This window comes from Fusarium coffeatum (genome assembly GCF_003316985.1).
Source record: "Fusarium coffeatum strain FIESC_28 chromosome Unknown BRIP53273_contig_185, whole genome shotgun sequence".
NCBI classification, from domain to species: domain Eukaryota; kingdom Fungi; phylum Ascomycota; class Sordariomycetes; order Hypocreales; family Nectriaceae; genus Fusarium; species Fusarium coffeatum.
Window position 1 is genome coordinate 1 of NW_022157978.1, and position 13148 is coordinate 13148.

At 49.8% G+C, this 13148-nt stretch overlaps 5 protein-coding genes across 5 annotated transcripts; 2 read left to right on the top strand and 3 right to left on the bottom strand.

Annotated features, from left to right (window-relative positions):
• Positions 1-612: 612 nt before the first annotated feature.
• On the top strand, positions 613-1282 carry FIESC28_08096 (uncharacterized protein; the record flags this gene model as incomplete). Its single annotated transcript, XM_031162235.1, has 3 exons — positions 613-674; positions 785-874; positions 952-1282. 3 exons carry the CDS (start codon positions 613-615, stop codon positions 1280-1282), a joined length of 483 nt encoding a protein of 160 aa, XP_031013690.1.
• Positions 1283-2287: 1005 nt separating this feature from the next.
• Positions 2288-3706, bottom strand: FIESC28_08097 (uncharacterized protein; the record flags this gene model as incomplete). The annotated part of the gene is made up of 4 exons (XM_031162236.1): positions 2288-3081; positions 3140-3264; positions 3325-3439; positions 3490-3706. 4 exons carry the CDS (start codon positions 3704-3706, stop codon positions 2288-2290), a joined length of 1251 nt encoding a protein of 416 aa, XP_031013691.1.
• A 1065-nt stretch (positions 3707-4771) lies between these two features.
• Positions 4772-7786, bottom strand: FIESC28_08098 (uncharacterized protein; the record flags this gene model as incomplete). The annotated part of the gene is made up of 1 exon (XM_031162237.1): positions 4772-7786. The coding sequence occupies one exon, from the start codon at positions 7784-7786 to the stop codon at positions 4772-4774; it is 3015 nt and encodes a 1004-aa protein (XP_031013692.1).
• A 1396-nt stretch (positions 7787-9182) lies between these two features.
• On the bottom strand, positions 9183-10682 carry FIESC28_08099 (uncharacterized protein; the record flags this gene model as incomplete). The annotated part of the gene is made up of 5 exons (XM_031162238.1): positions 9183-9386; positions 9443-9822; positions 9869-10373; positions 10435-10462; positions 10522-10682. 5 exons carry the CDS (start codon positions 10680-10682, stop codon positions 9183-9185), a joined length of 1278 nt encoding a protein of 425 aa, XP_031013693.1.
• Positions 10683-12366: 1684 nt separating this feature from the next.
• Positions 12367-12963, top strand: FIESC28_08100 (uncharacterized protein; the record flags this gene model as incomplete). Its single annotated transcript, XM_031162239.1, has 4 exons — positions 12367-12393; positions 12445-12573; positions 12646-12713; positions 12771-12963. 4 exons carry the CDS (start codon positions 12367-12369, stop codon positions 12961-12963), a joined length of 417 nt encoding a protein of 138 aa, XP_031013694.1.
• Between the last annotated feature and the right edge of the window lie 185 nt (positions 12964-13148).

Consider the following 13148-nt stretch of genomic DNA (forward strand, 5'->3'; position numbering starts at 1 on the left):
TTTCAACATTGACTTTTCCTTTGATCTTCCGCATCCGTGGTAAAAAAAAAAAAAAGGCTGTCCTTTGGAGCTGGAGGCTTCCGAAGGGACTTCCATTGGATCTTATGCACACCCTGGTACTTGCTAGTGCACCCCACCCCGCCCCTAAAAGGAGCTAATTCCAGGGGACTTTTCTGCCCTAGGTAGCTGACCCCTCCACTTCCAGGCCCCCAGGGCCAATCTTCCAGTCTTTCCCCCCCTAAGACAGGCGCTGGCTGAGCTGTGCGCGTGGGTGCCCGTCTAGGTGTGTCGGGTCGGGAGTGAGTACGGAGCACTGTAGGTAGATGATCTTGTGGGGCAAAAGGGAGAAAAAGAGCTAGGTACTTGTCTAGCTCCAAAAAGGTAGAACCCGTCCCTTGGAAACTTCCATTAATTACCGTCCAAGTGCCTGCCTTCATCTTTGTCTTGAAAGCTGAGCTCTCATCTCATCTTCCATCTCTCCTCCCTCCTAATCCAACTTAACTTGCGATTCCTCCATTACTCATTTCTTTGCGCATTTTAACTGTGAATATACACTTGCATCACCAATAATCTGCAATTTTCTAGCCCTTACCATCTATCAATTCACTCAACATGACTCTCACCGATGAGGAGCTCGACCGCGACTGGCAGCCCAACGGCCGTCGCCCTCAATCGTCCGTATCCCCTATACCTGCTTTTGCTTTGTCCATTGAAGACGCTCGCCGTGTCGTCTGCAAAACCAGTGCTGTCGCGAACACATCTCTAACATGCATTTCTCGTACAGAACCATCGCCCGCTCATTTAGCGCAGAGCTGATGGACATATTCCGCATCGAAAACTCTCTGACCGACCTGGATCAGCAAGTCCACGATAAGTTGGTCTACCACTTATTCACCATTTGACATGTGTCGAATCATGCATCTAACCGCGTTTCTTCACCCTCTTCAATAGGAAACAAACCGTCGACAAGAACGCCGAAGAGCTCGCCGCTCTTGAAGCGCGCATTCGCGAAATGGAAGACCGTCTTCGCCGCTCCGCAGGCGGTTCTCAGTCACGATCTCCACTGCCTCAGACGCAGACCGCCAATCAGGCTCAGACACAGGCTCAGCAGCACAGCTCCCTCGACGCCCCCAAGGACGACTCCAAGGCTCGCTCACGACCGGGAACTGCCCGCGCTTCCCAGCAAGCTCCCTCGTCAGGCAACATGCCCCCGACCCCGGGTGCCAGTGAAGGTGAATACTACGTCGTCACCCGCGATGACTTGCAAGACGGCCCGCGCTGACGAATATTTTTTGACTTTTAAAGACGGAGATCACGAATAAAGCAACCTGACTCTTTTGTTACTATCTCTACCTCGCTCTTCATGAATCATTCAATTCTTTTTTTGAGGGGGGGATCACGTCTCATTCCCACCGGTCGGTCTCTTGTAAGAGAAGCAAGTGTCCATTAGCATCCCTGAGCTAGTAGACGTTTTTGAGTGCGGAGAAGCACAGCAGCCACCTAACCGCGAAACCTTGGCCACACCGCAATTCACACCACATTCGTCCATTTTTAGGGGTCCATGTTTCATGACTGACTCGGACGGGTCCCCTCGATCACTGGCCCAGATTTACTTGGAAGAAAGCCACGAGTTATAGCTGAGGCGCATCACCAACTTCAAACGCACTCGGCTTTTATATTTTATCTATACAATGTATATCGGTGAACTTCTTTCTTAGGAACAGGAAGAGCAACGAAAGCGCTACCCCCTGCCCGAGCAACCCCTCAATTTTTGTCGTTCGCTACCAAGATTCCCGGCGTTCATAGAGGCAGCATTTGCAACATCTTTTTTTTTATCGTTATATCATATTCATCCTCTCGCTTCTACAGTTGCGTCAGGCTACTGCATGTTTATAGGAGGATAACGTCCACGTTGTATTAGGACATGGTCCAAGCATGGTGGATTGTACGACTGCGTGGGTTGGATTGGACGGGATAGGAAGGGAAGGAATGGGACGTATTTGGATGGATGGCACGTCAATTGATTGCAAGTGCATCAGAACTACAATCAACTTGATTCACGACCAACATAATGAGGTTATATGTATCTTTCCCAGTCAGGTGGAAATACACGAGTATTCTTTTATCTCGTTACATGAATAATGTCGCCCGCTGCCAAGCCCCGATTCTGTCCCGAATTGTTTGCATATGGCTGACTCTAGTTCTTTGATGTTATAATACCATGTCGGATAACTTCAGTCTTACATCCCCATATGCTTCAGCAAACAGGCAATCAAATGCACCCTATTCAGTTGTCGATGTCGTCGAGCTCTTTGTTGGCAAACCCGACCTTGTTCTTCTCGAGATCGAATGCGACGTATAACGCCTTGAGAGCTACATCGCCCATGATGCTTACCCCTCCTAGGTCTTCTGAACTTTGCATGCCACCCCAGCAATAATCTGGGTCACCGTCGGTAGGGCTGTAGCTGAGGTACGGCCCAGGGACCTTGAGAACATGCTCTGTGCCTGGCACTTTGAGCATCAGATCCGGAAGTTCATCTGCAAGTTCGCAAGGAAACGTGAAGGCGTCGCCAAGTCGAGGATCGACTCGCATGTTTGGTACATCATTCCAGTACAAGCCCGCAAGAGCTGGAGGAAGAAAGAGAAGGGTTGTACCTGTGTCGACGGTAGCTTCAAAAGTATGTGCCATCCAAACCCGGCGTGAGCCGGTCCAAGCTGCCATATCGAATGTGACATCCCAGTGAGGACTGTCCTTCCGCGTTGCCATCCACGAGATTTTGTCCTTGGCCTTACTTTCGTCAACGTAGCCGAAATCAAAACGACCGGTGGCGTTTCGTCGTAAATCAACTGTAAAGACTGCTTTGTCTAACAGTGGGCGAAGTTTGTCGAGAAGAGAAGGCGTTGGAGGATCTACGTTACTGGGAAGAGTTTTGGCAAGACCCATGATGCCAGTAAGCCCAGTCTCGCGTTCGAATCGTGGTGCAACGACCTGAGCAGATTCAATGGCCGTATTCTTGAGTTCGAAATCCCCCAGACGAACAGTATCGAGGTAGACAATGCCATCGGCATGAGTCCCGTCAACTGCCATCAGTGATTAGCTTGGTTCTGCCTTAGCAAGACACAAGAACGCTTTAGTTACCGTATTCAACCTCCCATTCAGCATCACGAACGCGATGAGAAGTTTTGGATGCATTGGGCTTGTATTGAGGAGCCCACGGACCTTCAGTGGTCACTCGATAGACTGTGTCGGTGGATTGAACCCAACTGACTGGTAAGTACAAGCACGTTCTCTTGGAACCGTTTCCTCGGAGTAACATCTCTTACAAATCAGCAGACCCGGTATCGATTGCCATCTTGAGTGTTTGAGGCGGTGTGCCTACTTTGACGTCGGCAATGTAGATTTCATCATTGCCAAGAGGCTTCACGTCCACGCGACCATCTACAAAGCTCATCAGTACCAGTGAGGTTCAAACTGTGATTTGTACATACCGTCATCAAGGAGTGAGAAAGCGGCCAGAGTCTCCCGGGAAACAGGCTTTCCCCATTTCTGGTGAGCTGCCACCCATTCTCGAACGAAATCAGGCTTGGAGTTGGAATTTTTGGCAGCTTCCAGTGAGAAACGCTTTGTGCCTTGGGGGTGAGGCGTGGCAAGAACCAATGTCAGGCTTGCCACAAGAAGCGTAGCAAGCAGAGTGAAGCTCTTCATTGTGGGAACAAAGCCAAAGAGGACGAAAGGTGGAAGATGAGGAAGATTTGTTTCCAGAAGAAGATTGGGAGGGAGACAGCATCAATATATGAAAGGAAGAAATATCCCTGGAGGATCGGATTTCGAAAAAAAGAATCGATGAAATGGCAAGCAGTACCCGGGCTGGTGATTAACTTGGATACCAGCGTCCGGGGCAGGTGCGATGGTTGCAGTTGCCAGCACCTGCCGGGCAGTTTCTCGGCCAAGCCAGTGTAAATACGACCCGTTCACGAGAATAACTCCCTGAAGTCTAACCTCACGATGATGTTGTTGTTCTTGGCAACGTCTCACTATAGTAGCATAAGCCGAGCAATCATCGCAGTATTCAAATTTACTCGAACAACTCTTGTAGTACACTAAGTCGCTTCCCTTTAGACGAGCCCTTCGCATCGCGTCGACCATTACACAGCCTGTCTGTAATCGGGTCGTTTCTCGCCTACGGAAGCAAACACGGGAGCCTGCAACTACGACGTAACATAGCATTGTATAGGTAACTAAGCATTATATCCACGTCTTTGGTAGCAATGACGTGACACGAGCACATGTTGCTTGTCTGAGGGCGTCGAGATACAAAGATCTTGATTGAGACGAGTGCTCGAGATAGTGTTCATGGGATAACCTCATGATACTAGGCGAGTAAGTGACGGTTCCAAACACGGTCCACAGCACAGGCGAGGCAAGGGAGACCGGGTGTGGTGAGTATATCGCAACGTTTCGTTATGTCGCGGGCTGTTCATCTTAGATTGTGAGCAAAAAGATCTCGTGAAATAGGAACAACATTGCCGTAAGTAAGCTCAACTCCGTTAACGATACATCTCACATTCGGCGTTCATTGGCACTTGATAAGTGAGAAACAATATGTTTATCTTTGTCATTTCTACTTTCAAAGGATGGTCAGATGCTCTATCATCCATCGCCTGACCCGGTATCATTCAAGCAAGATACATATCAACAACAACCGTCTCTATATAATCCTTTCTTTTTTTTGTCGTAAGAAAGCCAAGACCAAAGTCAATACGCTATAGTCTATAGTTCGTCATGTGTCTGCTTCTTCTCCCCGCCGTCCTTCTTCTCGTTCTCCTTCTTCATGTTGTTGATCAGCTTCTCAAGCTGCTCCTGGTCAATCTCACCATCCTTCATGAAATCCTCAGCGTTGAACTGAAGTGGCTCTTGTGATGGCTCTCCGCTCGTCGTCTTACTCTTCTTACCCTTGCCCTTCTTGGCTTCCTTTGCAGCCTTTTTAGCCTGTCGGTTTTTCTCCTCAACCTTCCTGGCACCCTTGAGGGCGACCTCCATGCTGACCTTCTCGAGCTTGTCACGCTTGGCCTTGAGATCCTTGACGAGGAGCACAGGGTCCGCATTGGCAGCCAACTTAGCCTGCTTAGGCTCAAGCTCGTTCAGCCAATCTTGGGTGGACTTGTAAAGGTCGGAAGCCTCCTTGAGATCCTCCAGCGTGTAGAGGGGAGGAATCGGCCCCTTCTCCTTGATAACGTCCTCCATCTTGCGGGCTGTCGCAGCTGCGCTGTCTTCGTCCTCGAGTCCGTCGAATTCACCGGTGGCCTTCTCTCCAGCAGCCTCTGTACTGGACGAGTCAGTTGACGAAGATGCAGATGCCAACTCGGAAGCAGACTTGTGCCAGCTCTCGTGCTCAGCAATTTGCTCCTTAATCTTGTTAAGGAACTCAGAAGTTCGTTCCAGAGACTCCTTCAATGAAGTAGTAAGCTCGGGACGCTTCTCGGACTCCTCAACTCTCTTTTGGATCGGAGCGACAAGATCCCTCAGAACTTTGAGCTTGGACTTGAGAGCATCCTTCGTAGCCTCCGCACCGTCAGCGTAAAGCCAGTCACTCGTCTCGCTGGAGAGATCAGCCAATTTGGTTCTCTCCTTCTCGCTAGAAGCCTCAACGAAAGCATCGCCCTCAAGAAGATCCCTAATCTTGTATGTAAATGCCTCGAGCTGGTTGAGAGCTTCCTCCCGCTGAAGGCGTGCCTTGTCGGAAGCAGCAAAGGACTTGAGACGATCCTTGGACTTGGAGATCTCCGCCTTAGTAAGGCCTGGAATGCCGAGGTCCTCCACGACAACCTCGACAGGAATACCAACAATCTCACGCTTCTTGATCTCGGGCTTAGCCTCCTCGGTGCTTCCAGAAGAAGTGGTGTCGGCCTCGGAAGTAGTAGAAGATTCAGAAGAAGTGGTAGAAGATGAAGACTTGCCATCCTTCATCTCCTCTTCGGACCCTTCAGAACCCTCCTTCAGAGGCTTCTGGTCCTTCTTTCCAAAACCAAAAAGGTTCTTGACACCATCGACGAGGCCTTCCTTGACCTCAGCTTCGCACTCAACAGCGGCCTTGGCAACCTGAACCTCGCCGTTTTCGTTGCTGAGCTTTACACCAAGCTTGAACTGAATCTCCGATTCAACACACGATGGGTACTTTTGCTTGATAGCAGCGATAGTTGCAGTCAGGTTCTTCGTAGTCAAGGTCTTGACGTCCTTCTCACTAGAGCCAATTTGTTGGTAGAATGTAGCAGTGAAGTCTTCGCCATTGGTGAATGTAAGCTCCTTAGGGGTGGCGCCCTGGGGAGAAACGGCAGACCAAAGTCGCTGGTGGTGAGCCTTGCCCTCCTTTGTCTCCCACTTCACACCAGAGGAGTAGAAGCCAGGCTCTGAGATTCTAATCTCCTTAACACGGAAGCTAGGGCTAAGCTCAGCAGCGCGGAAACCAGCACCGAAAACAGCAGCCTCGTCAGAGTTGACGTTGGATCGAATCTTGTCCGTAGAACCAGAGAGCTTCTCCAGAACCTTCTGGACAAAGGGAGTACGAGAGGCACCGCCGTGTAGAATGATAGAGTCGATATCAATGATGTCGAGGTTAGCGGCCTTGAGGGCATCGTTGATCACAACAGTGATTCTTTCAGCGTGCTCAGAAGCCATCTCTTCGAATTGAGCGCGAGTGATCTTGTACCTGAAGTCGATGTCATCGTACAAGCCCTCAAAGCTGGCTCCAGTGTTCTGGTTGGCACTCAATACATGGCGAACCTTTTCAACTTGGTTGGTGAGCTTCGCGATGGCACGACCGTGGGCCTTGACGCTCTCGGCGGCAACGGAAGCCTTCTGAGCAGCCTTGGACTCAACGAATTGCTTGACCATGTCATCCACAATGAGGTAGTTCAAGGAATCTCCACCAAGAGTACGATCCCAACCGGCACCGATGACGTGAACCTCCTGGACCGTCTTATTGAACTTGCCGATATCCTTAATTGTTCGGCCTTGGAACTTCATGACAGTAGCCTTGGTAGAGCCGGCGCCCATATCGAATATGATATTGTATTCAGGCTTAGATCCGTTGCTGACGTTGGGAAACTCCCGAGTAGTAGCGTAATTCAGACCAACGGCAAGACCGTCGCTGAGAAGTCCTAGGACCTTCAGGCCAGCAAGTTCGGCGGCAGTTTGAACGGCGCGCTTCTCATCAATGGTGTAGAAGGGAGGGACAGTAAGAACAATAGAACGGACGCTGGATCCATCGCCAGCGGCGACTTCTGCGTTCTTCTGAATGCTCTGCAGCTCCATAGCGAGCAATTCCTCAACCATCCAGGCCTCCTCGTCCTCGGTGAAAGACCCGCTCTTGAAAGAAGCCGTGTTTCGAGTAGGATGGGACTGCAATTGCAGCGCGGGGTGTCTAGCGGCGTACTCCTTTACCACAGAGTCTTCAGTGGTTAGGCCGAGGATAGTTTTGAGGTTGGGGTAAACGTCGCTAGGGAATCGAGCGGCGAGAGCCATGGCATCGGCGCCGTAGGCTCTCTCGGGATATTCGCCCTTCTGAGGTCCATTTCGGGAAGGCTTGAAGCAGACGGCGGAGGTTTCTTTTCGGCGAGAGTCCTTTGTCAGGACAATCTCAAGGGGAATACCGGGCTTGACGAGAGTGGCCTTGATGTATTCGGTACCGAGGTCGACACCCAACACAGCGGAAATTGCGAAAACATTCGTGGCGAAGAGAAAAATCGTCGCCAAGAGCGTCATGAGAGGCGAGACACGAGATGCCATGATGGTGGTTTGGTGGGGGTGCGCTCAGTTGCGCACACCAAATTGATAGGCGGTGTCTTTTCTATTGTCAATGAGGAACGCTACCTCTTGAGAAAAGGAGCAGAAAGACAGCGATGTCAATGGGCGAAGGAAGAAAAGGCCCAGGTATTTACTTCCTTTTGATTGTATAAGTTGAAGAAGAGAGGTTGATGTGGCCAGAATGTGGATCTCACCAAAAGGTAGGTACCAAGAAGCCACGATGGCTATTGAGGATAGTAGGTAGTGGTAGATTCTAGCCACTGGAACCTATGAAGAGGACAGCTAACCATAGGTACAATAGCGGCGGTGACGTTAGTTCTAATGCAAGGCTGATAAAAAGACGAGAAGATAAAAGAGGCCTATTGGTGCGATAAACATTTAGGTGGAACATCTGATCTCGGCCTGGCCTTAGTATTCCCTTCGCTTGACACACCAAGGCCCAGACATTCTCCAACTACCGAATCAAGATTGACAAGTGGCCTATTTGGTCTCGGAACTTCATGATATTTGCTAATCACATCACAACTTATGATGACAGCCTTGAGGAAATTTCATGATGATCTACTGACTCGGTCAACGATACTGTAGTGTGTCGAGTATCACAATGTATTGCACATACAATATTGAACTTTGGATCTTAGGGCCTTTCTCGACTCGAATCAAATTTCCAAAGTCAAATCAATTATCGGCATCATATGTATCATATCAATAGACTGTTTCATTTTCTGCTCCTCTGCTAATCAACCCACGTGGCCTCTGCTTGTCTTGTTCACTTTGGACAAATTGGCCTACACGGAGGCTTAGGTACTATACCTATAGTACCTTGGCCAACCAGAAGACTCAATCGTCTCCCCACATTCTCCAATACCCCTGTCAACCCGATGACGGCACATTTTGAAGCTCTATAAAGTTTACTTTCAGCCTTACCATTCAAGATAGCTTCAACTCGATTACTTTACTGAGAAAGAAATGTAGGGTGCTGGGTATATCAATACACTCACTTCGGGTTGGCCACTTGTTACATCAGTTCAACTCTCAATGACACATACGAAATCACGACATGTGACGAGGCTCATCACAGCCCAGATTGGCGGGTAACCATTCACATTGTTTCCCTACTGCCCCAGGTATCACTCTCGAGGCCTACATTGTTACAAAGGTATTAAGAACTCCAACCGACACCGTGGCCAGATGTATAACCGAGTCCCAAAATCATCAAAACCCCAAAATGCAAAGTCCTCAAGTCCACCGTCCCCTGGCTTTTCGCCTCAGAAATCTTGACTTGTAAACGCCGTCATTTGATAGTGTACATTTGCCCTCGGAGGATTAAAAGGAGATTGTAGGGTGTGCGTTTACCGCATGCCACACTTTGGAGTGCTTAAGGCTCATCGCTACGTCGTTGACCTCGAGGGGCACCGCCAGAGCCTCCACGACCGCGGCCACGACCGCGACCGTCACCACGGAAACCTCCTCGGCCTCGGTGCTCACCTCGTCCACGACCTCGGTGGTTACCACCATCGTTGCGAGGTCGGGTTCGCTGGACCTGGTGGAACCCATCGTTGGGATCAGTAGGGGCATTGGTCTGGTTTAGACGATTAGCTTCTCGAGTGTTTAACGAGGGTGTGGGAATCGAAATACCTCTGGGTGGTCATCAGCCCAAGAGTTGGCGTTGGCGACACGAGTAGGGGCGGGAGCAGCGGCTTCCTCAACAGCCTCGGCGGGCTTCACGTCGACCCACTCCTGGGAAGTGGACATCTCATTGTTAGTGGTGTCCCAGTGGCTCTCGGCGACAGCGTTGGCAGCATCGTCGGCGACGCTGGCGTTAGCCAAGCCGTTAGAAGAAGGCTCGGTAGTGATGGAAGGAAGAACGGTATCACCGGCCTCGATCTCGGTAGCAGCGGCATGCGCGATAGTAGGGTCCGTAGCAACGTCCTTGGGTGGCTCGGCGTTGTCTTCAGCGGGCTGAGCATCATCGTACGGGGTCTTGTATTCTTGGGCAAGGGCCTTAACCTTGGAAACTACGTACTGTTAGCATGAACCAGGAAGGAAGGTTGGATCACTTACAAGGAGTCTGCAGCTGCTCGCCAGGAACGCTAACAACCTGATCATCGGAGCCGTTGACAAGCTTCAGCATGGACTGAACAGCGCTCTCGTCTCCGGAGTAGATGGCAAGAAGCACTCCCTCGATCGCCTGGCTTTCATCAGACTCGGGGTCCTGAGCTTCCTCACGACGGTAGGCGGCAAGTCGCAAAAATTGTGACAGGACCAAGAGGTTGTCATGGAGGTTCTTGGTAGCTTCAGCCTTAGCCTCGGCCTTTGCATCGGCCTTGGCCTTCTCGAGGTTCTTCTCCCATTCTGCCTTGTCACTAGCAGCACGTGTCTTGTACTGCTCGTCAACCTTCTGGTATTGAGTAAGCTGCTCCTCGTATTGCGCTAGCTGCTGCTGTAGAGAAGGCTTCTTGAGGATCTGAGCCTTCTGGTCGGCGTTGATAATTTTTGCCTCGACGAGTTCGTCAAGTGACTTGCCAGGATTCTGGGCTAGAAGGGAATCGGTCTTGGAGGCGTTGGTCTGGCCGCAAGGTTAGCACGAAGAGAGTCAGACACGATGTCGCATAGACATAAGCACGTACGATTTTCTTGTTGACATTTCGGATATTCCTTTGCTGACCGTTAGCATTCATAATTACACTTTCTTGCCACGCCGTTCCAGAACCTACTTCTGGATCTCCTTGATGTAGGGGCTCTCGAAGCTGTCATCGCTGTTCTTATCGGCAGTGGCAGAAGCAACGCTAGGAGCGGGAGATTCGGTTCGCTCAAGAGCCTTGGTGGCCTTCTTCTTGGCCGACTTGGATTGAGGCTGAACAGCTTGAGCAGCCATCGCGGTAGAGTCGTGTGTGTATTGGTGGTAGAAAGTTTGCGCGAGGCGTGGAGGCACTGTCGGCGGTGATGTGCGACAGGCTTGGGGGGGGAGGAAGGTCGTTTGAGGTTTGAGTAATGGAGAAAGCTCAAAGTTAGAGATGAGTTAGAATGTGGACAAAGCAAAAGTTAATTGATGAACTTGGGCGAGAGGAGAGGGGAGGAGAGGAAAGTTTGCTTGAGGAGAAGAGAGCAGGCAAAGTTGTGGTGGTACACAGGTAGCTACTTAGGTAGAAACGAAGCTGGCTCCAGCTGTCGGTGCCAGTGCCAGTCAGTGCCAGCCCAAGTGCCACTCACTAACCCCATGAAAGTGCCCAGACAACCCCCTGCATTGACACTGTCAATGTTTCTAGAACCGATGAGAATCATGCGCCGAGTGCCCGTCAATAGGTAGTTGGTTCTATTACAACTACGGTGACAGGTGTCTAGTCTAGTCTATCATTCAAGTATGGTCGTGGTGCATTTTATCCAAACTCATCAATTGACTATCTTATACTGTCGACATAGCTTCTAAGAAATGAGGCGATTCTGGATGGCCTCCATCGTCATGGCGATTGCCCCACTCAACCGCAGGCGCATTCAGCTGAGGTGAGGTGAGGTGAGGTGGTCTCGTGCTCCAATGCTGCGCTTTCGCCTTTTCAAAACGTCCCCTTTTTAGTCCGCTCAGCGTGTCGACGGATGCAACCAAATTTACTTTCGTTCTCGGTGTGCGAGATCATTGAGTATATACAGAACTCTCTGTCTATCGACTCGTTGATTATGGGTAGCTGATGTTCTTTAGCTGTCGGCATCGGCGCGGCTCTTAGTTATCGCGTTTTTGTTCTGTTGGTGTTTTTGACGAGTACTGCTATTGTTGTTTGTCGTGTTTTATCACCTGGCTCAACCTTTGAACTTGGTCAAGGTATCCTGAGAAGAAAATACCACTTAGCAAATATACAAAAAGTGATGTCTGGAACGGCATACCCTCGTCACCTTCTTAACACTCCGCGCGGAGAGCCCTCGCTCGCCAGACTGCTTGGACTGGATCGCCGCTTCTTTAACAAGTCTAGTCATTTGATCAGCTCAATGGATTATATCTGCAAGGTTGGTCAAGGCCATACGTTTCCATGAACAGGATGTAGTCGAGGAAGATCTAAGACAAGTAAACATTAGCAACAATTGCGATTGAAAGACGACCCGGACGCACGGTAACATCAGCATTCTTCTTGATATTGTGGTTCGAATGAGCTTTAATGATCTTTTTAACTATCGCCTTTGGATAAGGCTTCTTTCCGAGAGCCATCGTTGGTGAGATATTGTTTGTTGTTTTAGTTCCAGATGTTGTTGACATGCGCGTTCCGCAATCGTTTGGCATGGATTTACTGACCTCACTGGTACTACCTACTCGTATGTACTTGAGTTGAGCAATCAGCCAATCGGCTGTGGCCGAAACGGTGTACGTACCTCTAAGCTCCACACCCCTAAAGCAGCCCCTGCACGGATGACATGGAAGCTCCAGCACCTCAGTGAGAATGAGGGGCGCACAGTGCTATATCAACCATAACTGTATCTTCACACGGTAACCCACCCTGGGTTCGGTGTTGAGTTGTGCGAAACGCTCAACCTGAAGATCTGTATAACATCTATAACATCCATATTCACCCACAATGGCTTCGTTAGTACAGCGTCGCATGGTAAGCTAAACGAATCGAATACTCTGAAACAACTATCTAACAGTCGACTAGCTTTCAAAGGCGGATGAGGAGGCAGCCGATGAGGTCGAGGTTCGACGTGAGGACCAAGACAAGATCAACCGTTTCAGCCGCCTACACCAGCGAGAACTTGTTCTAGGAGAGGAGCTGAGCGCTAAGAACGTATGTCTATAAAGAAACTCAGAGTTGCTTGCGACTTGGGCTGGGCAAAGACTAATTCAATACGCCATATAGAAAGAGAAGGAAGAGCTTGACGATCTGTCGACAGAACTAGAACTCGCCGACGAGGACGAGAAGATCCAGTACGAACTCGAACCAACATTACGATTGGGATATATCAAGATCTAACTTGAAGTCAGATACAAGATCGGCGACGCCTTTTTCCACGTTTCGGTAGAGCAGGCCCAGGAGATGCTCGAGAAAGCAACGGAAACGCTCGAGGAAGAATCGACATCTTTGGAAGAAAAGCTATCATTTATTCGCGAGGAAATGACCAAGCTCAAGGTCGATTTATATGCCAGATTCGGAAAGCAGATCAACTTAGAAACTTGAACAAGGAAACAAATCGAAGTTTGATACCCCCAAAAGACCATACAGCAAGCGGCATGAAGTCGGCACTTCCGGGAAAATTCTTATCCAATTGTTCTTCAATGCAGCAATATTTTTGCACATCACAACGCTTGGTCAACTTTATTTGTAATACTGCGCTTTTCGGGGGCTCGCAGTCGGTGTGGAAA